Source organism: Mastigoproctus giganteus, chromosome 11, assembly GCF_048544385.1.
Source record: "Mastigoproctus giganteus isolate SK-2022 chromosome 11, ASM4854438v1, whole genome shotgun sequence".
Taxonomy (NCBI): domain Eukaryota; kingdom Metazoa; phylum Arthropoda; class Arachnida; order Uropygi; family Thelyphonidae; genus Mastigoproctus; species Mastigoproctus giganteus.
Genome location: NC_143585.1, coordinates 114502395 through 114522134, shown reverse-complemented (window position 1 = coordinate 114522134; position 19740 = coordinate 114502395). Strand labels below are relative to the sequence as shown.

Here is a 19740-nt window from a genome sequence, read left to right as displayed (position 1 = left end):
AAACATCCCTATGACTGCTACTCATATCTCTTAAACATCCCTCAATAATGCTCTGGGGGTAACCACACATTACTAGGTCAGCCGTAACCCGTTTGGTCTTGTCGTCCCTCTCCTTAGATGAAGAGCAATGGGACCCCACCCTACCCATTAAGGCATTGACCACGCTATTTTTGTGGCAACCAGCCTGGCAATTTTAAAATGTGTGTATTGGCCGCAACACATCAGTTTTCTATAAACCTTGGTTCTGAAGTGTCGGCCTTCTCTATACACATACTCGTCTAGGAACAGAAGGGCCCACCCAACTCAACCTCCGAGGTAAATGAATGTAGGGGGAACCATTATTTAATCAATTAAGTACTTCAGTTTCATATCCCCTTTGTATTATCGTGAACGTGTCATCAACATACCTCTTCCACATACTCAATGGGGATAGACTAGAGCACCCCAACATCCTATCTTCTCTTCCATGACTAAATTCGCTATAATTACACTAATAGGTGAACCCATGGCCACTCCGCAGACTTGCTGGTACATAACATTTTGAAACAACATGGTGGTTACTAGTCAAGCACAAACCAACACCTTCACAAATGTCTTCACCACTCAAGGCTGTCCTATCCTTCAAAGTATTATCCCTAACCAAAGCCTTCCGTACACAATCCAAACCATGTTCAACAGGTATACATGTAAACTCTTCAATGGTGACATATCATGCTGACTAAGCTGCTATGGAGGACCATGCAAATGAGACATCAGGTCTAAAGCTGATTATTGACATCAACAGAAATTACTAATCCCCATCTTGAAAAAAAAAGGGAAAAAAATGTCATCAATGAGGCACTTTTCCTTCAAGCAGGTATTTGCTGCTGCTATGTATAAAACTGGGATTAATTAAGCAGTTTAAGGCCACAGATAAAAAAGGAAGGGGAGAAGGTGGTTTTGATACATTTTTTAAAATTTTTCTGATTTAAGCAATGCTGAACTTCACCCTGATGTTTATGAAGAACTATAAATCAGTGAGTTGCTGCAAGATGATATTGAAACTACTGTTTTCAAAAAGTACTGGAGGCTCAGAGTTATGAGTGTTTTGAGCATTTTGGAGTGCTGTGAAGAACTTAAGAATTTATAAATTGAAGGGATATGAGAGGTTGGCTTACTGGTTTCAAGAAATTGTTTCAAAATGAGTACTTAGGTTCATTTTCTGCATGATCACCTTAATACTTTCTGCAGAACTTGTTGCATTGCATAAAGATTAGTGAACACAAGTTGTTTGTTAATGTGTGCAATGCTTTAGGAAGTAATAATTAATGATTACTAATGTAACTAATTATTACTATTATGAATGTACTAAATCAGTAATTATTACTAATTCATAATTACATAATTTATATAAAAAAGCTATGATTTTTATGCAACCCCAAATGATTTTATGCATGGCTTCCTCAAATTGCTGCATAGCAAAAAAAAATGTAATGTTCAGTGCTTCAGCTACAATATACAGAATATGAATATCATGTGTGATATGCATGAAAAAAAAAAATAATAATAATAATTACTGGATTTCTGTTGGTCCAAAATTTCATAAAAATCCATCCAATGGGAATCAAGTTATTACATGCAGATGGATGGACAAAGAAATAATAATTGCAGGATTTCTATTGGCCTGATTTGATTGAAAATTTGGATGGCTTAACAAATTTTTCTAGAAGCAGAAGATATAAAATTTTCTCCAAATCTCCACCAGACATCAAGTTATTAGATGCAGACAGAAAGAGGTGAAGATGATGGGTACATTATGCCTTTATGCAAAAGCACCTAAAAAGATAACAGTAAATGGAATGAAATTTTTTTTTTTTTTTTTTTTTACAAAACCATAAAAAAATATTAAAGAGGATTAGAATCTATAGCAGGGGTCAGCAACCTGCGGCTCTTTAACTTTTAGCCCACATGTACAACAAGGGATGTATTTCTACGAGCAAATATTTTCGAACATGAACTATATCAAAAATAAATCAAGAAACCATCTGAAAACAATGCCAATCTCTCAGCATGTTTAAAGATGAAAATTACAGCATACTTGCCTGATGTTGAAAGACTCGCTCAAGAAGTTCAGCAGCAAAAGTCACATTAATTCGTACCTAATTGGATTTTGTTACATTTTTTTCAGTATCAATAAATAATATTTCAAAAAATATATTTTTTTAGTAGAATACCTTCCCACTCTATTCCATTTAATAAAAAACTCTCCCCCCCCCTCATCCCAGCTTGAGCTGAGGTGCAGCTCTTTGGATTCTTTTTTTTTTAATTAAATCAAAAATGGCTCGTCATTTAAAAAAGGTTGCCGACCCCTGACCTATAGTAATTGGAACTGTGAATAAGTTGAATGTTGAGAAGATGATAGAAGGTACTTGTTGACGTTAGACTTCAATTTCTGTAGATTGTAATTTTCAGGAAATACATGTGAAGGGAGGTTGTTCCAAAAATCGGAAGTTAAAGAGATAAATGAGGAAGAATAAAAGTTGGTTCTGTGAGTTTGAAGTTGGAGATTAAATGGATGTTGACCTCTTTTGGCATGTTTTAGGATTGGAAGAGTTAGTTTGGAAGAGAAGGGAGAGGGATTATAAAAGCCAATTCAGAAGAACAGTGCCCATGGAAGTATCTATAAAAAAGGCATGCAGCAGAAACAGGTCTGTGACACAGAAAGAGGAAAGACTTAGTAAGAGATGGATCATTAATTAACCTAACTGCCTTCTTTTGAGTGAAATATAGAAGCGTGAGAGAGGTTATGGAGGAACTGCCCTGGATGTGGGAACAATATTCCTTGGTAGGATGGATTTCATATTTGGACAGAATGAGTAGATGTTTAGAAGAAAAGTAACACTGATAACAAATGAGAGAACTCAATTTCTAAGATACAGAGGAAGCAATATTTGTGATGTGCTTATGCCAAGAAATATTAGAAATCTGAGTATCATCAAAGATAAGCACAGAAGCAGAAGAATCTTTTTGCGAGATGTATGACAGGACTGAGTTTTAGGATTGAAATGAACTAAATTATCTCTGCCACATTGGAGAATTACCTAGAGATCAATCAGCATTTAAGGAATTGGTAGTGAATATTTGATAAGTCAAAGCTGTTTATGCAATGCCAGGTTTCCTAAACTGGAAGGTGGAATGCAATGTGCTATCATTAGCAAAACTACGTTTGGGATTTCGAGTCAATGGAAAGTCATTAATATAAAAGAGGAAAACAGTGGGAGAAAGATCTGTACCTTGGGGAACACCAGCATTATCGGAGAAGTTAGGGGACAGCGAGCCATCTGTCATCCACTGCAGTGAGCATTCAAGACAGAAAACTGGATAACGATTTATAAAAAAAAGCAGCCAGCAATCCATAAGATGGAAGCTTATTTATAAGACCTTTATGCCAGACATGATCAAAAGCCTTTGAAATGTCAGGAGCAACTGCATGAGTTTCACCAAACTTTTCCATTGGATCGACACTATTGTGTTGATAGAACCATTCAGTTCTAACAGATGCAGAGAGTAGAGAAGTTGCAGCCAATGGATTTTACAATGCACCAGAATGCTAGATTACTGTTTGGGCAAGAAGCAGTTTTCTACTCTTAGCGTGTTCAAAATCTAGTTTGGACTGATTAATAGCTGCTTTACAATTGTTGTGAGCTTTAGTGTGGGTGAAAAATGAACCTAGAGATTTGGATGTGAACCAGTTGTGATATGGAACATTCTTATCTTGAGCAGCCTTAGCGCATTTATTGGAAAACCAAAGAGTAGATAAAAGATGGGATTTTAAGGTGGCTCAAGTGGAATATAGGATTTCATCCCTCCAAGAATAATTTCACTGACATGAACAAACTTTCTGAACAAACATGACATTAGAAGATTTAAAACAGTAATCCAATCAAGAAAAAGAGAATATAAATCTCACCGATCATCCCATTCTACATTCTTGTAATGCTAAACAGCATAACAAGATGCTGAGAATAGCCACGAAAGAATAACTCCATTGGAAAAGAAATCATCACCTGCTGTTATCTGAGGTGCCTGGAGGATCACTCACCTTGACTGGGTATTTGGAAGGGTTGTTTGTGAGAAAAAGATCAAGAATGCTGGCTGTGTGGTTAGGATTGTCTGGTAGGTAAATGAAATCTGTGCCAGGCCATTAGAAATTGCAAAACCTCAGTATCTTAACCAGCTGTATCTGTGTGATTAGAAATCGGAAGCCAGCTGGAGCTGTGAACATTAAAATCACCAAGGAAAATTTCCCCTGTCATAGGAAAGTCAGACTGCTGGAGAAAGTTGAGTTTCAACTTTCTGCAGTTCCAACTGAATAACTCCTGACACATGAGGAGTTATTCAGGGAGGGGAACGTCAGAAGTTTATCAAACTCTGGCAGGGAGCTAAATGATTTTATAATAACTCAGAGCAAAGTGGAGGAAAAAATTGTTGAAGTTAAACATAAGAAAGGCACCTGGAGTGGATGGAATCTATCCAGTTATAGCAAAGGAAGTAAGCAAACCCTTAGCCATAATTATGAGAGCTTCCTTGGACTCAAGAGAGGTCCCCATGGATTGGAGATGTGACCCAAATTCACAAAGGAGGATCAAAGAGTGACACAAGAACTGTTAGTTTAACTTCTGTTCAGGGAAAATAGTGGAGTCTGGGTTAAAGAAGCACTACAGGATCATCTAGACAAGACTGCAGTTATAGTTCAGACACAACATGGATTTGTTAAGGGGAAGTCTTGTCTGACCAATTTGATTGGATACTACAATGTCACAAAGGAACTGGATGCAAAGAATAATTTGATATCATATATTTGGATCTTAGAAAGGCTTTTGATACTGTTGCACATGGAAGATTTCTGCACAAATTGGAGCAGTGTGGCATTGGAGGCAGATTGCTGTTAAGGATAAAGGGATGGTTGAGTGGGAGAAGTCAGAGTGATAATTAATGGACACTGCTCTTCATGGACTAATGTTATTAGTGGGTTCCCCAGGGGTCCATGTCGGGCCCATTGTTGATTTCTGTATTTATTAATGATATTGATGAAGGTATATCAGGCTTAATGTCTAAGTTTGCAGACGATACGAAGGTTGACAGGGTTGGTAATGACACTAATGATAGTATGCTACTGCAATAGGATCTAGAAAAGTTGAGCAGATGGACTGAGAGGTGGCAACTGAAGTTTAACATTGACAAAGTATTGCATATGGATAGCAGTAATCCCAGAGTAACATATCAACTGTGTGGTAGAGAATGAAAAAGACCTGAAGGGTAATTGTGCATAAGGTATAATCGTGTCAGACGGCACCTGGGATTTCTCCCATCTCCATGTGTGTTTTGCTGTATCGAGGAGAGTACACTGTCAAGCCAGAGACTTGAAAGTGTGTGGGCCGTGTCTGTTCAGTGTGATATGTTGTGCCCATTGTTTGTCCGGCTTATTGGCCACCAAGCCTCTAGTGGGGCCCGACTTTGCCCATACCTTGCCACGTGGAGGCTAGCCAGGTGTATCCAGTATCACAACAAATTGCTCTGGCAGATCCTGCCACCTAGTTTCCTGGGATTTCAGTGGCTAGGACCTAAAAAAAAAAAAAAAATTTTTTATGCGTTTGACATTAATGCTTAATGGGATTGCTGTTAGGAAATCGCTGGTTGGGGTTGAGCACTAAAGAGATGTGTTAAAGGCCTAATAGGTCGGGCAAAATTTTGATGTTATTAAATTTAGACGTGAGGCTATACGCTAGATAAAAGCTAATAGTGTTAGTTGTCTTAGAGATTTACACCAAACCGGTAGAATTTAGATGTTGATTTGAATTTGGCGGCATTGTTAAGGATATACTCAGTTGATTTAGTGAGAGAGAGGGAGAGTGAAGATTGGGGGAAAAACAGATAGAAGAATAGGGACAATAGAGTAGGCATCCCCAAAGTGGTCAGTGGAGATGAGCCCCACCAGGCGAAGTATGGAGGGTAGACAGGGAGGAGAGGAGACAGATCTGTCTCCTTCCTCCCCTGCCTGGGGATGAGGTTTTAGAGGGAACCGGGTTAGAGTACCCAGTTCAGGTCGCCAATGGCGTGTTGGCAGCAAAGCCGCAGAATGTCTTTGTCTGTGTCATGTCCAAGCAGTGTCGAATCCGGTATGAAGGTCAAGCTGCCCATCCCGCTCTGGGGGTGGGATATGTCAGCTGGCAGTGGGGAACCCACCAGACAAGGGGGTGGGAGAGATACACATTTACTTCATTCATAATCTGCATTCTCACTCTACTTGCATTCTTTTTTTTTAAATACTTTTTTCTTATTTTATAATTTTTTTTTCCAAGTTTTTATATATATATATATATATATATATATATATATATATATATATATATATATTTTTTTTTTTTTTTTTTTCACTCAACTCATTCATCTTTTTCTCACACATCAGGAGGGGATGCAATGATATGTAGTGCAAATTTAGACACTAATTAAAACTAGGGTTAGTGTGTACTTAACTGTAGCATTTATGGTTTGTATCCTTTTTCTCGCATGCTTACACTTTTATTCATTCTTCTAGCTCTCATCTCATTTATTCAACTCTTACTTTCTGCACTGCAATCTCTGGGCACCTCAGCTTACTGTTATTCTTCAGTTGTGGTGCAGGCCTAGCCGCAAGTTTTTTTTTTTTTTTTTTTTTGCAGGCCAGGGGAGAATGCAGTGATAGTGTTTATGCGGTTAGTAAATGTTTGTTAGTACAGTATATATAAAGTAATGCAAGTTATTTTTAACTTTGTATTCTTTCGGCCAATTACATTTGCTCTTCCACTCATTCCCATTCACTCTCTCTTTCCCTCATGCTAGGTCATTCTTTCTTTCACCAAAACTGCCATTTATTCCCTTTTACCATAATTCCTAGTTCACTCAGTGCCCAGCCTATTCATTCTATCTTTCATTTTCATTCATTCATTCTTCTTTCATTCTACATTGCATCCCCTTGCTACTAGCTTACTGATATTTTTCAGTTAATCTGCTTCCCTGGCTGCCTGTACATCTCCCTCCCCTACATGGTTACTTATTTGGTGGGGGGCCCCCAGGTTAGTCCTGGGGAGTTTTGTTATGTCAGGGCGCAGAATACTGCTATCCTAACAGTTTTTAAGTCATCGTCTGGGTGTGGTGGGAAACTTGGGCAATTTTACTATTGATTATTGTTTAATTGCTGGGGGGGGCTGAATTTGCCATTCTTTGGATTGCTCTGTGCATTTTGAATACTTTCTGTGCGAAAGATGTAAAAGCTTTATAATTTTGCTCTTCTATGATGAACAGATGTTCTTCTCCCCTGGGAAGGGGACCAATCTGTGCTATTAGCTCTGTTCTGGGGATGTCATATATTATACATTCATATAGAATGTGTGCCCAGTCTTCACTTTCGCCACAGGTGCAGTTTGGGTCATCGGTCAGGCCTAAGGAGGTTAGTTTCACCTTTAGGGAGCCGTGACCTGTCAATATAAATGTTGTAAAAAGTCCAGGGGCATACCACTTAGGTGGCTTTGGGCTAACCATTGACACCCGTGGCAGAAACTGTTTGGTAACCAGACCTCTGGTTTCCTGCTCCCAATTTGTTTGCCATAGCTCATGAAGCTTTGTGGCTATTCTTTTTCTTTCATCATTGAAGGTGTTGGTTGTATCAAGGGCTATCCCCAGAAATTCTGTGGGTATGCCCTTTTTAAATCTATAATATAAGCCTTTTTTGGCTACTTCCAGGTAAAGTTCCGGCCAGCAATTGTAGTGCAGGTGTGCTTACTGTGCAACATGCTCTGGTAATAGTGAGTAGTATTGTCCTTTGTATCGATTCTAATTTATTCCTGTTTCTTACTATGGCCGAGTGGATGAACCACGCACCGGCTCCATAGGTGATAACAGGTAGGAACACTGCATGCTATATGATTGCCAGGATCTTTCGTTTGAGTCCCCAGTCTGCTCGACTGATCCTGGAAATCATACCTGAATAATTTCTCACTTTCTTCGCCAAGTAGATCAAATGGGGGTAAGTTAATTTTGAATCAAAGACCACTCCAAGATATTTTAGTTCTGTTACCATTTTTATAGTGGTTGTGTTAATTTTGATTTGTGGACATCTTATGTCCAAATTGCCTTTTAGAAGTATTTGTTTGGTTTTTCAGGTGATATTTTGAGCATGTGCATTTGTGCCCACTCCTGCAGCTGCAAGAGGGCGGCATTTGATCTTTGCTCTACAACCACTTGTGAGTTACCTTTTACAAGGAAAATCATGTCATCTGCAAAGGCCAGGCTTTCCATAGGGCCCAGATCCAAGACCAGAAATTCATCCAGAACAATATTCCAAAAGAAAGGGCCATGGATTGAACCCTGTGGGCAGCCTTTATTCACAGGGCTTGTCAATTCCTGGAACCTTGTGCGTACTGAGACACTTCTGTGTGTAAGGTAGCTGTTTATTACCTAATAGAGGTTTTGTGGGACATTTGCCTGGCAAAGTCTCCTAAGGACACTAGGCACCAGAGTGAGTCAAATGCCCCAGAAAAGTCAATAGAGATTGCCAGCATATATTTCCTCCTCTGTGTTTTTAACTGTTGTCAGTAGGTGGTGCATGGCATCCTCCGTAGAATTGCCCTGCTTAAAACCGTACTGATTGTTGGAATGCAAACCTGCTTCTGTGTAATATTGAGCTAACCTGCTATATATTAGTCTTTCATATATTTTCCCTAGTACAGGGAGTGGGCTATTGGTCTATATGATTTGGGATCAGTAAGGAGTTTTTCAGGGTTTTTGAGAATTAATCTTAACATAGCTTGTTTCCATATTTTTGGGAATATACCTTCTGTCATACAGTTATTATATAGTGCTATTAATTTATCTGGTGCTATTTCCGTTAATTTTTTGATAATTTCAACCTCTAAGAGGTCAAAACCTGGGCATTTATTGTTTTTAGATAGTGCTATTTCTTGTATAGTGAACAGAGGTTCAATATTGGCATTGTCATATTCAGTGTTTTCTTTTATAATGTCTAGCTGGGTGGCAGAATGATTCCCAGTTTCAGTCCGAATGATACTGTCTAGGATGTTATTTTCTGATCAGAAGTTTTGAAACAGTAATCCGACCAAGGAAAAGAAGAAAATAAATCACTCAGATCATCCCATTTTGCATTCTTGTAATGCAAAATAATGAAAGGTTGGGAATGGCCTTGAGAGAAAGGCTCCATTGGAGAAGAGAAGAGACGATCACCAAGTTGTGATCTGCCTCGCCCAGAGGACTACTCACCTCGACCATGTGCTTAGAAGAGTTTTTTGTAAGAAAAAGATCAAGCATGTTGGCTGTATGGTTAGGATTGCCGGTATTCTGGTAGGTAAATGAACTATCTGTGCGAGGCCATTAGTAATTGCAAAGGCCTCAGCATCTCGATCAGCTGGGTCCGTATGACTATAAGAAATCGAAGCCAGCTGGAGTTGTGAACATTAAAATCACCAAGGAAAATTACCTCACTGTTAGGAAAGTTAGACTGTAGAAAGTCAATTTTCGAAGAGAGGAAGTCAAAGATTTTAAAGTGATTAGCGGAGTTGGGAGAATGATAGAGGCAAAAGATGAATTTGTCAGAATGTGGTAGAGATTTTAAGCAAGAGAAGATCAAAAAGGGAAGATTCCAAATTACAGGCATACCTCGGTTAACGTTACCTCTGATAACGAAGCTTCGATATAACGAAGTCCGCAATTTCAAGCCCCATTTAAGATAAAAAAAAATATTCCAGTTTAATCACCTGAAATCTAAACAAACTGACGAAATTACGGAAACCTTTTGGGCTTCTCGTGGTTGGTTCGAGAAATTTAAAAAACGGACCAGGGTTCATAGTGTAAAATTAACAGGAGAAGCCGCAAATAAGTTTTCAGAAAAACTAAAGGAAATAATTGAACGTGAAAATTTTCCACCAAATTTGGTGTTCAGTGTTGACGAAAGCGGTATGTTCTGGAAACGGCTACCAACAAAAAGTTTCATTTCTATTGAAGGAAAACCAGCTGCTGGGTTCAAAGCAGCCAAAGACCGTTTAATGTTACTCTTTCGATCAAATGCCTCTGGCGATTATAAATTAAAATTGTTATTAATTTACCATTCAGAAAATCCGAGGGCGTTAAAAGGTAACATAAAAATGAATTTATCTGTAATATGGAAAGCAAATAGAAAAGCGTGGGTTACCAAGGAGTTATTTACTGATTGGTTTGTTAACCACTTTGTCCTGAAGTAAAACGGTATTGTCAAAAAAACAACTTTGAAGAAAAAGCTCTTTTGTTGTTAGACAATGCTCCGGGACATCCTACTGATCTTAACACGTTGGACACATGCATTCCTGTCAAAGTTGTGTTTCTTCCAGCAAACACAACTTCTCTGATTCAACCATTGGATCAGGGAGTGATAGCATCATTTAACGCTTATTATTTGCGTCGAACATTAAGCAATTTAACTGAACTAGAGGATAAAGAGGAAATGACAGTTAAAACGTTTTGGAAAAACTACACCATTAAAAAGGCAATTGAAAACATTGATAGTTCTTGGAAAGAAGTCACTAAGAAATGCTTAAATGGAGTTTGGCGCAAAATATGGCCAGAAGTTGTACTAGAAGAAGAAAATAGCATCCAAGAAATTAGAAATGAAGTTATCCAGATGGCTCAATCAATAGGTTTCGAAAATTTCGATGAAGAGGATGTTAGAAATTTATTGAATGCAGAAGATGATGGTTTTTCAGTGGAAGATTTAGAAAACCTTGTTAGCAACGAAGACAAAGATAATGAAGACGAAGTTAAAGAAGTTCCTGCCAAAAAAGTGTTACCAAACAAAGATTTAAAAAGCTGCTTAAATGACATTGAAAACGTTTAAATTTTTTTAGTGAAAATGATCCTGATTTAGGAAGAAGTTTTATTGTTAAGCGATCAGTGTTAAATGCAATAACTCCGTATAGGCAATTGTTAAATGAAAGAGAAAAAAAGCATAAGCAATCAACTTTAGACTCATATTTTAAAATGTGATTTCACTTTGTATGTAAGTTGAATGTTTATTTAATAAAACTTTTCTTTGTTCGAAAAAAAAGCTTTTCATTACGTAGGAACGTATCCCTATTCTGGCCATAGTATTTTTACCTCTGAAAACGAAGTTTCGCTTAACGAAGTAATTTCGTGGAACGCATCCTATTCGTTATTCGAGGTATGCCTGTACTGTCTCTGACAGAATATCAGAGTGGACATATGCACAAGCAACACCTTTGAATCAACCCCAGGGGCTCATATCTGGTGAGTATGGTCTTGGCACACCCAGGGTCCTGAGCTGGATATCATCATTCTTCCCTTTTTTGGTGATTCTTTTCTCTCTCTCTCTCTCTCTCTCTCTCTCTCTCTCTCTCTCTCTCTCTCTCTCTCTCTCTCAGGGTAACTTGGGAATTTTTTTTGGCTGGTGCAGCACAAGCCTCAGGCTTCCTTGCACCATATGGCCAATAATAATAATAAAGTGAAAGGAATGATACAACAAATAATTCAGACAACTGAGATGAGCAGTGGTTGAATCAACCGATAATTGTGATTCTTTCAGAAAAAGTATGTGAAGTTTGGCAGACTGTAAGTGGCGCCTCCATAGCCAGGTGGGCAGGAGCAGCAGTGCATAGCACACACTTCTTGATTAGACCAGGGTTCGAGCCTGTGACCACCAAATACGGAGGATGCGGAAAGGTCAGGGAATGATCACTGCATATCCCCGGAACAATATAGCCTTAGTTGCTAATGCTCCTAAAAACCAAATAACAAACGAGGGAATACTGCTGATGGAATAATTCATAATTAACTCCAGTGGTTCAGTGATCAACTCTCTTGTTGATCAATTGTAGAGCAGCTGGAACGAGTACAGAGAAGGGCAACAAAGATTAGTGAATGGAACAAAGGGTTACTCTTACGAAGAAAGGCTTAAGTTTTGCAAATTACAGTGTCTGGAGACTAGGCACAGGCGAGGTGATCTGATAGAGGTGTATAAGGCCTTGAATGGTTTGAGCATGCTCAATGCTGATGGGATTCTTCCTCTTGCCCAGAATAATCACCTGAGAGGGCATAAATTCAAATTGAGGAAAGACAGATGTAGGATAGATGTGCGGAAATTTGCCTTTAGCCAGCAGGTAGTTGGTTGGTGGAACAGACTTCCATCACTTGTTGTTGAAGTTGATAGCCTAAACAAATTTAAGGGTCAGCTGGACAGGTATTTCAAACGAATGGAGGGGTGAAATGGGAGTGGTGTGTTTTTTTTTTTTTTTTGGATGAAGCTGAATAAGCTTGCTTTTTTGCATCATATGCCTCTACTAATGCTAATGCTAATTAAGTTAAGAATTGGCATTTAATGTATGATATCTTTTCTGGCTTTTGTTTATCACAAATTTTGTTATTATTCTGTTTTTCTTTATTCTAGTCACCTTCAAGAACTCGACCGTCTTCATTTCGTGATATATATAGCAATCAGTTATATTTATTACGCAGTCTGCGTCTTTCAGATTGTGATCAGAATCTCCAAGAAGAAAACTATAGTTCTGAATTTTGCACATATGCATCTACTGGAAATATGGAAAAACAGTTGGTGGTTATCAGTGCTCACCCAAAACAAAGAGGTTTAGTGAGTATATGTTTTTAATGTTTAAATTGTTTAGTTATTGAAGATATACAGACCTATAGTTGAATGATCAGTATGCAATAAATTGTTTAAAAAGGTTATGCCTGATATTTTACTATAATACATAAACTTTTTAAACTTCCAATATGAAAGTTTCAAGAAATATAGTACTGTATACCATTAGTAATTATCAGTCATAGTTATGAAAGCTGATAATAGCCTAAAAATTGTAATAGTTTCTCAGTTTTCTAAGGACTTATAAACATTACCTTCCCTCAAACAGTCCACTTTTATGTATATATTTACTATTTAATGTTACTTGGAGTTGCTGACATGTATGTATATTCTCCAGGCACCAAACCCCACTGTCTAACTGGTCATAAGGATTAAATTGCTTAATTTAAAATTTATAATTTAAAACATGAAGATCAGTGTGTAACTTCAGCATTCATTTTTTTAAGGACTACTACATGCACATACATTTACTATTCACATATACAACAACTTTACTAATAGTTGTTACAACCACTAAGCTTCGTTTTAAATGTATTAATGCAATGGTCATCAACGAACAAAACAAACAATGTCCATCTGGGGTGATGATATAAATTGGTGTGTGTGTGTGTGTGTGTGAGAAACTGAGTAAGTGGAATACTAACTAAATCTAATATTTTATTTTGTTTTAATGAAAAATTTTAAAATGCTATGTTTTTTTTTGCACTTGCTTTCCTACAAATCAAAACCTTTATTAATATTTATTGAAAAAAAAAATACACACAAAATAATATGAAGCAATTATTCATTTACATTTTCAAGTTTATAATTTATTTAATCATCCACCTGGGTTAAATAATCAGGTTAAAGTTCAAGGAAATATGATCAATCATGCTTCCCTGAAATTTTAGAAGAAAGAGAACAAAAGAAATGGAAAAATTAAGCTTTCCATCCCTGAAAAAGTAAGTGAATGGTTATCACTGCTTTGTAATAGAGGATAAGATATCTGAAGCACTACAAATAATATTCTGTTAGAACTTTAATTGGAAATCATGTTTGCCTGAACTTTAGTTTAGATGAAAGAGATTGAATTAACTAGTAAGTTATCCAAGATGGAAGGAAATGAATTGAATGGGAATCTGATGGAATTAACTATGAAGACTGCTAATTTATCCTTAAATAAGGAAAGCTGTGATCAATCTGATGTGCAACAGTCTACTGTATTGGCACTTCTCCAGTCCAAGGGAATACTGCTGTTGGAATAATTCATAATTAAATATGAATTATTCCATCAGCTCCTTATAATTCATAAAATTATAAGGAGCTGTTCAATGGAAGATTTATGAACTACAGGAGAAGATATAATTTCATAAGATTAGATAATCTAGTCATAATCAGAAACTCATGCAGTTGAAGACAGTCAGGTGGTGTTCAGAATATGAATATTGGGCCTTTTAGTGTAGTTGAGAGAACCTCAAGTGTGCTGTTTATCATTATGGAGCTTAAACCTTTTAAGACTTGTGTAGTGCATGTTAGGAAACGTGCAGAAGAAAGGAAACTTTAATTAATCTGCCTTTTGTCGTAGAATGTAATAAAACATGTATTATTGGCAGAATTATTAAATAAATAGACCTGGAAGTTTTGATAATGTGAAAGAATAGTATCTAGACCTGAAAAAGGAAGTGCTTGAAAGTAGATGTTGCAACCAACTAATATAGTTCAGTGTGACATAGCCAGACACAGAGTATCTGTAAGGAAGTTCAATCTGATAGGAAGTCACAGTACTTGCATCTAAAAGGGAATTGAACTGTTTGAATCTGCTGAGGTTGTGTTAGTTTCTTTGTCTTTTTGACTCTCAATTGTCATGTGAAGATGTAGTATAACAGCCCACTGAAAATAGGTTGAAGCACAAAAGCCACAGTGACTTCTACTTGTGTCACTTAATCTTTGAGTGGTAAAGAAGATTCTCGGCCTGTTCAGATAAGACTGGTGGATCTATTTTACTGGAAAGAAATACATAAATAGAAAATGTCATTGGAGATTATTCTGAAATGGTCACTTTTATGAGCTGCTCACAAAAAAAGTCAGCTTGTAGTCAGCTACAAGTTGACTTTTTTTTATTGCTTAAAAATTATTGATTTTTTTATTTTCTGATAAAAATTAATGCTGAACCTATTCCTTTGTTTATCTGATTAAATTGATTAATCTGTTTACTTTTGGTTTTAAAAATTGCTTAGAAATTGAAAGTTGTAGACTGCCTCCATGTACTGTAATGATATAACAACAATATGGCCATCAGTATTATAGTGTCAGTATGTGAATGATGTAAAAGTTTATCAATTATAGTATTGTTATAGAGCGATATAAAAGTGACTTAGTATTAGCCTTCTATATAATTCTGTAGGTGTATAATTATATCTGAAGTCCATAAGTGTTTATTAAGACCACACATATTATGTGTATTAGGTACATTACATTTGTACTACAAATTTATAGCAGTACAAATGTTATCTCATAATGTAAATACAGTCAGTCCTCGTATAACACGAATTCGATCATACACGATTTATAAATAGGGGAACGATATCTTATATAACACGAACCGAATTCACTTATGCACGATTCGCCTTTGTGTTTACAAGAAATGGCAGTCGAACACAGAATCACCCCCAACCGAACGCAACACGATAGGAATGAAGAGAAGATTCTGAAAATATATTTGTTTTTTATATCAGTGAAGGGGAAACACATTTCACCATAATAATGTAAAAACCAACACAATTCCAGCAATCGGTATAATTGCAAATGCAATTAGATCGAGATTACTACCAGTTTATAACAGATTCCACTAGCAGAAACACAACTGGAAATTGTTTTTATTGTTTTATGGTAGTAACCCCTAGAAATGTGCTTTAGTAAAATGTGAGATGTTAATAGTGTATCTCTGCCTTAACAATGTTGTTTATTCAGTTGCTACATGCGCACAGCTTTGTTTGTGTGTACCAAGCGTGCCTCCTCATTTTGTAATTGTGTTTTATTCCATAAAAATGAGTAAAATACTTAAAAGGTGTGAAAAGGAAGCGTCCTGGTGAAGACACTGCAGATTCAGAGAGAAAAGGAAAAGCAATATAGATAAACAAGGCGGACTGGGTCAAAATTCTTATCCGGGAAAATTTAGTGGCCTCATACTATGGTTTATGGCCAAAATCACACCAGCACTGGCCTACCGGGGTTTCCCCAGTAAGGCTTATGGCCAGTCCGCCTCTGTCGATAGAGAAAAAATATGAAATTGTGAAACGCTTTGAGCGAAATGAAAGACCATGTGATATTGCATGTGCTATAGGCCTAAATGAGGCAAAGCCGAGAATTACAAAGAATGCAGAGAAAATAAAAACTTTCATAGCAGGAACAACTCAAAATGTAATAAAAATCCATTAGATTAAGACACAAAGAACTGGAAGAGATGGAACGGCTGTCATCTGTTTGGATAGAAAATCAAACAAAAAAACAAGTTTGCTTACGATAGAAGCAAAAACATTAGCACTATTTTATTACGTAATAGTCGTAATAAAATACTTACGTATTTTATTACGATTATTTATTGTGTTTGGTAATGTTTTGGTTACAAATCTGGGTTCGATCTTGGGTGGTCGGCACCTTACCCTATTTTTCCCATAGGGCCTGTTGTTTATATTGCATGATTTTGCATTGCACGAGGGTTTCTAGGACCACAACTATCATGCTATACGAGGACTGACTGTATAACTTAAAATAGTGTAGTAAACACTGCTGCCAAGGTTTGGCAACAGTGCTTACTACACTATTCCACAAGGTGTGGAAGTAAAGTTCCCGGACTGCTGCAATAAAAAGAACACAAAGTGTGAAGGAGCTCAAAAATGGTTTTATTTTTATTCAAAGCAATTGCCACCTGATTGAATGCACTCATTATACCATTTCAAAAGTTTATGAAAAGAGTTAGTGAAGCCATCCAAAGATATGATGTTTAGTTTGGCAGTTACATTTTAGTTCATGTTCACAACGTTCTGAAATCTCTTTCCTTTAAGAGAAGTTTTCACCTTGAAAGAGGAAGTCTGTTGGTGCTTGATTGGGAGAGTAGGGTAGATGGTTGATTCGTATAATGCCATGTTTAATCAGAAATATCTTTGCAACAAGTACAGAATGGGTGGGGGCACTTTTGTGCAATAAGAGCCAGCTGCCTTTCTCTCAAAATGATGGCTTGCCTGGAAAATGCACCTCAAAAGTGAAGCACCTGTACGTAGAGTGCAGCATTGACTCACTCCCCTTTGGATACAAATTCCTTGTGAATCATAACCTATTTATTGATAAACATGATCAGTATCATCTTGATCCTCACCTTCTGTAAAAAAGACCTTTTGGGTCTTACTAAAATAATATTGCCTCAAACTAAAAACTGATATAAATAAAAAGCTTTATTGAAACAAAAGTATATAATTAAAAATTAAAAATAGACCATGTTAAAAATAAAACTAAAACAAATTAATTAAATACATTAAAATACAAAGTTAGATTAAAAACATAAAATCAAGCAAATGGGGCAGATAGCTTTTGAGGCGAAGAATCTTTTTGTCAACTTACTGAAGCCTACAACAGCAGGTCAACTATAATACAGAAAGATATGCTTACACATGTGTATAGATACTCTGTGGACCATGCTTGGCAAAGAAAAGAAAGAAGGAAGGGAAGGTTGTTGTTGTTATTTGGTTTTTAGGAGCATTAGCAACTAAGGCCATATTGCTCCGGTGATATGCAGTGGTCATTCCCTGACCGTTCCGCATTCTCCGTATTTGGTGATCACGGGCTCGAACCCCGGTCTAATCAAGAAGCGTGTGCTATGCACTGCTGCTCCTGCTCACCTGGCTACGGAAGCACCTGGAATGGAAGGAATAACAGAAGAAGATATTAACTGCCACTTAGGCATTGTTGAGACATACATTAGGCAAGTTGTTAGGTCGGCATTTCTCATCACGTTGTAAAATGATGGCCTCCATATGGGATGTGTGTGTGGGTTCCACCATTACGATTGAGGGTGGAACCTTCCACAGCTGTATAGAGGGCCACAAGAGATTGCAAATGAGGGATGGCGATCTCCCGTGGTTCTTTCAATCTCTTGTGGCTAGAGGCCCTTCATATAGCTGTTGCAGGTTCCACCATCAATTGTAACCTACGTATGTCCTATTATGGAAGCCATTATTTTACAATGTGATGAGAGTTGGCAGCCAAACAGATTGCTTAATGTATGTCATAACAACCATGCTGAATCTAGTAATTAATGTCCTTTTCGGTTATTCTTTCCTTCCCTTCTTTCATTTCTTTTCTTCATTAAGCACAATCCACAACTGGGTATCTATACACATGTGCAAGGCTATCTTTCTGTATTATAGTTGCCCTGCTGTCATAAGATACTTGTTCCATTTGTGCGATTTAATGTTTTTAATCTGACTTTGTGTTTTAATGTCTTTAAATTATATATTTTAGTTTTATTTTTAACATAGTCTATTTTTAATTATATATTTTTATTTTAATAAACCTGTTTTTTTTTTCTTTATTTTTATCAATTGTCAGTTGAGGAAATATTATTTTTGTATGTTTACCTCAACATTTAGTGGCCTTTTCTCTGATTTTTGGCCTTGATGATTTTGAATCTGCTGCATGCTCTGGCACTTTGTTTCTGAGTCATACTGAAACACCCAACATTCATCTCCAGTGACAATACAGTTGAGAAAGCAGGATTATCTTGACAAGTCTGGATGAAGCCTTTATGTGATGACACTCTTCGTTTGCATCTGCTCCTCCGTGAGGCTGTGTGGAAAAAAATTTACACTAACTTTCCTCTGTCTATTCATGCAGAATTTGAAAACCTATCTTCTTATTCATATCCAACTAGTTAGCCAACATTCTCTGGGACAAACATTTTTTTTTTTTTTTTTTTTTTTTTTTGGCTGAAGCTACATAAGCTCATACACTTGCTTTCTTGCATCGCATGCCTCCTGCTGCTGCTGCTGCTACTACTACTACTTTTTTTTATTTATTTTTTTTTTTTATGAAAACCCCAAACATGAGACATATTAGAACCTATAGTACTTAGTACTGTGCTTGGGTTGGAGGTTGAGAAGATGAAAGAAGATATTTGTTGACATTACACTTGAACTTCTGTAGATTGTAATTTTCAGGAAATACGTATGAAGGAAGGTTGTTCCAGAAAACGGCAGTTGAATGAATAAACGAGGAAGATGAAAAGTTGGACGGTAAATGGATGTTGGCTGGTGGCGGCACATGTTTGGACTGTTTTGAAAGAGAGAGCTGTAATTACAGAAGCCAATTCAGAAGGACATTGCCTGTGGAAGTATCTGTAGAAAAGGCATGCCACAGAAACAGTACATCTATGAGACAGTGAGTGGAGAGACTCTTTTAGAGAGGAGTCATTAATTAACCTGACAGCCCTCTTCTGAATGGAATCTAGAAGCCTGAGAGAGGTTTTGGGGGCACCACCCCAGATGTGGGAACAATATTCCATGGTGGGGCGGATTTTTCGATTTGTACAGAGTGAACAGCTGTTTGGAAGAAAAGTAAGGTTGAGAACAAAAGAGAAAACCAAGTTTTTTAGATTCAGAGGAAGCAGTATTTCTAATGTGCTTTTGCCAAGAGATTAGAAGTCAGGGTAATCCCCAAAAGAAATATCATTTTGCCTAGAAATTGGAGAGTCACCAAAGATAAGCATAGGAGCAGAAGAATCCTTTTTGCGAGATATAAAACAAGACTGAGTTTTAGAAGGGTTGAAATCAAGTTGTCTTTGCCCCACTGGAGAATTACCTGGAGATCAGCATTTAAGGAATTGGTAGTGGATATTCGAGAAGTTGAAGCTGATTGAGCAGGGCAAGGTTTCTCAAACTGGAAAGTGGAATGCAATATGCTATCATTGGCAAAACTATGGATAGGATTTCCAGTCAATGGAAGAAGATCATTAATATACAAGAGGAAAAGAACTGAACTTTGGGGCACCAATGTTAGTGGAGAAATTAGAAGACAGAGAGCCATCTACC

The 19740-nt window shown here is 37.1% G+C and overlaps 1 protein-coding gene across 2 annotated transcripts in view; it reads left to right on the top strand.

The window, feature by feature from the left end:
• The window catches only part of LOC150078362 (uncharacterized), a 399628-nt gene that overhangs the window by 228029 nt on the left and 151859 nt on the right, over window positions 1-19740 (top strand). For both annotated transcript variants that reach the window (XM_090385439.1, XM_090385438.1), the window contains exon 9: window positions 12467-12667. In XM_090385439.1, coding sequence (XP_090241565.1) covers window positions 12467-12667 — 201 coding nt within the window. The remainder of the gene's footprint in view (window positions 1-12466; window positions 12668-19740) is intronic.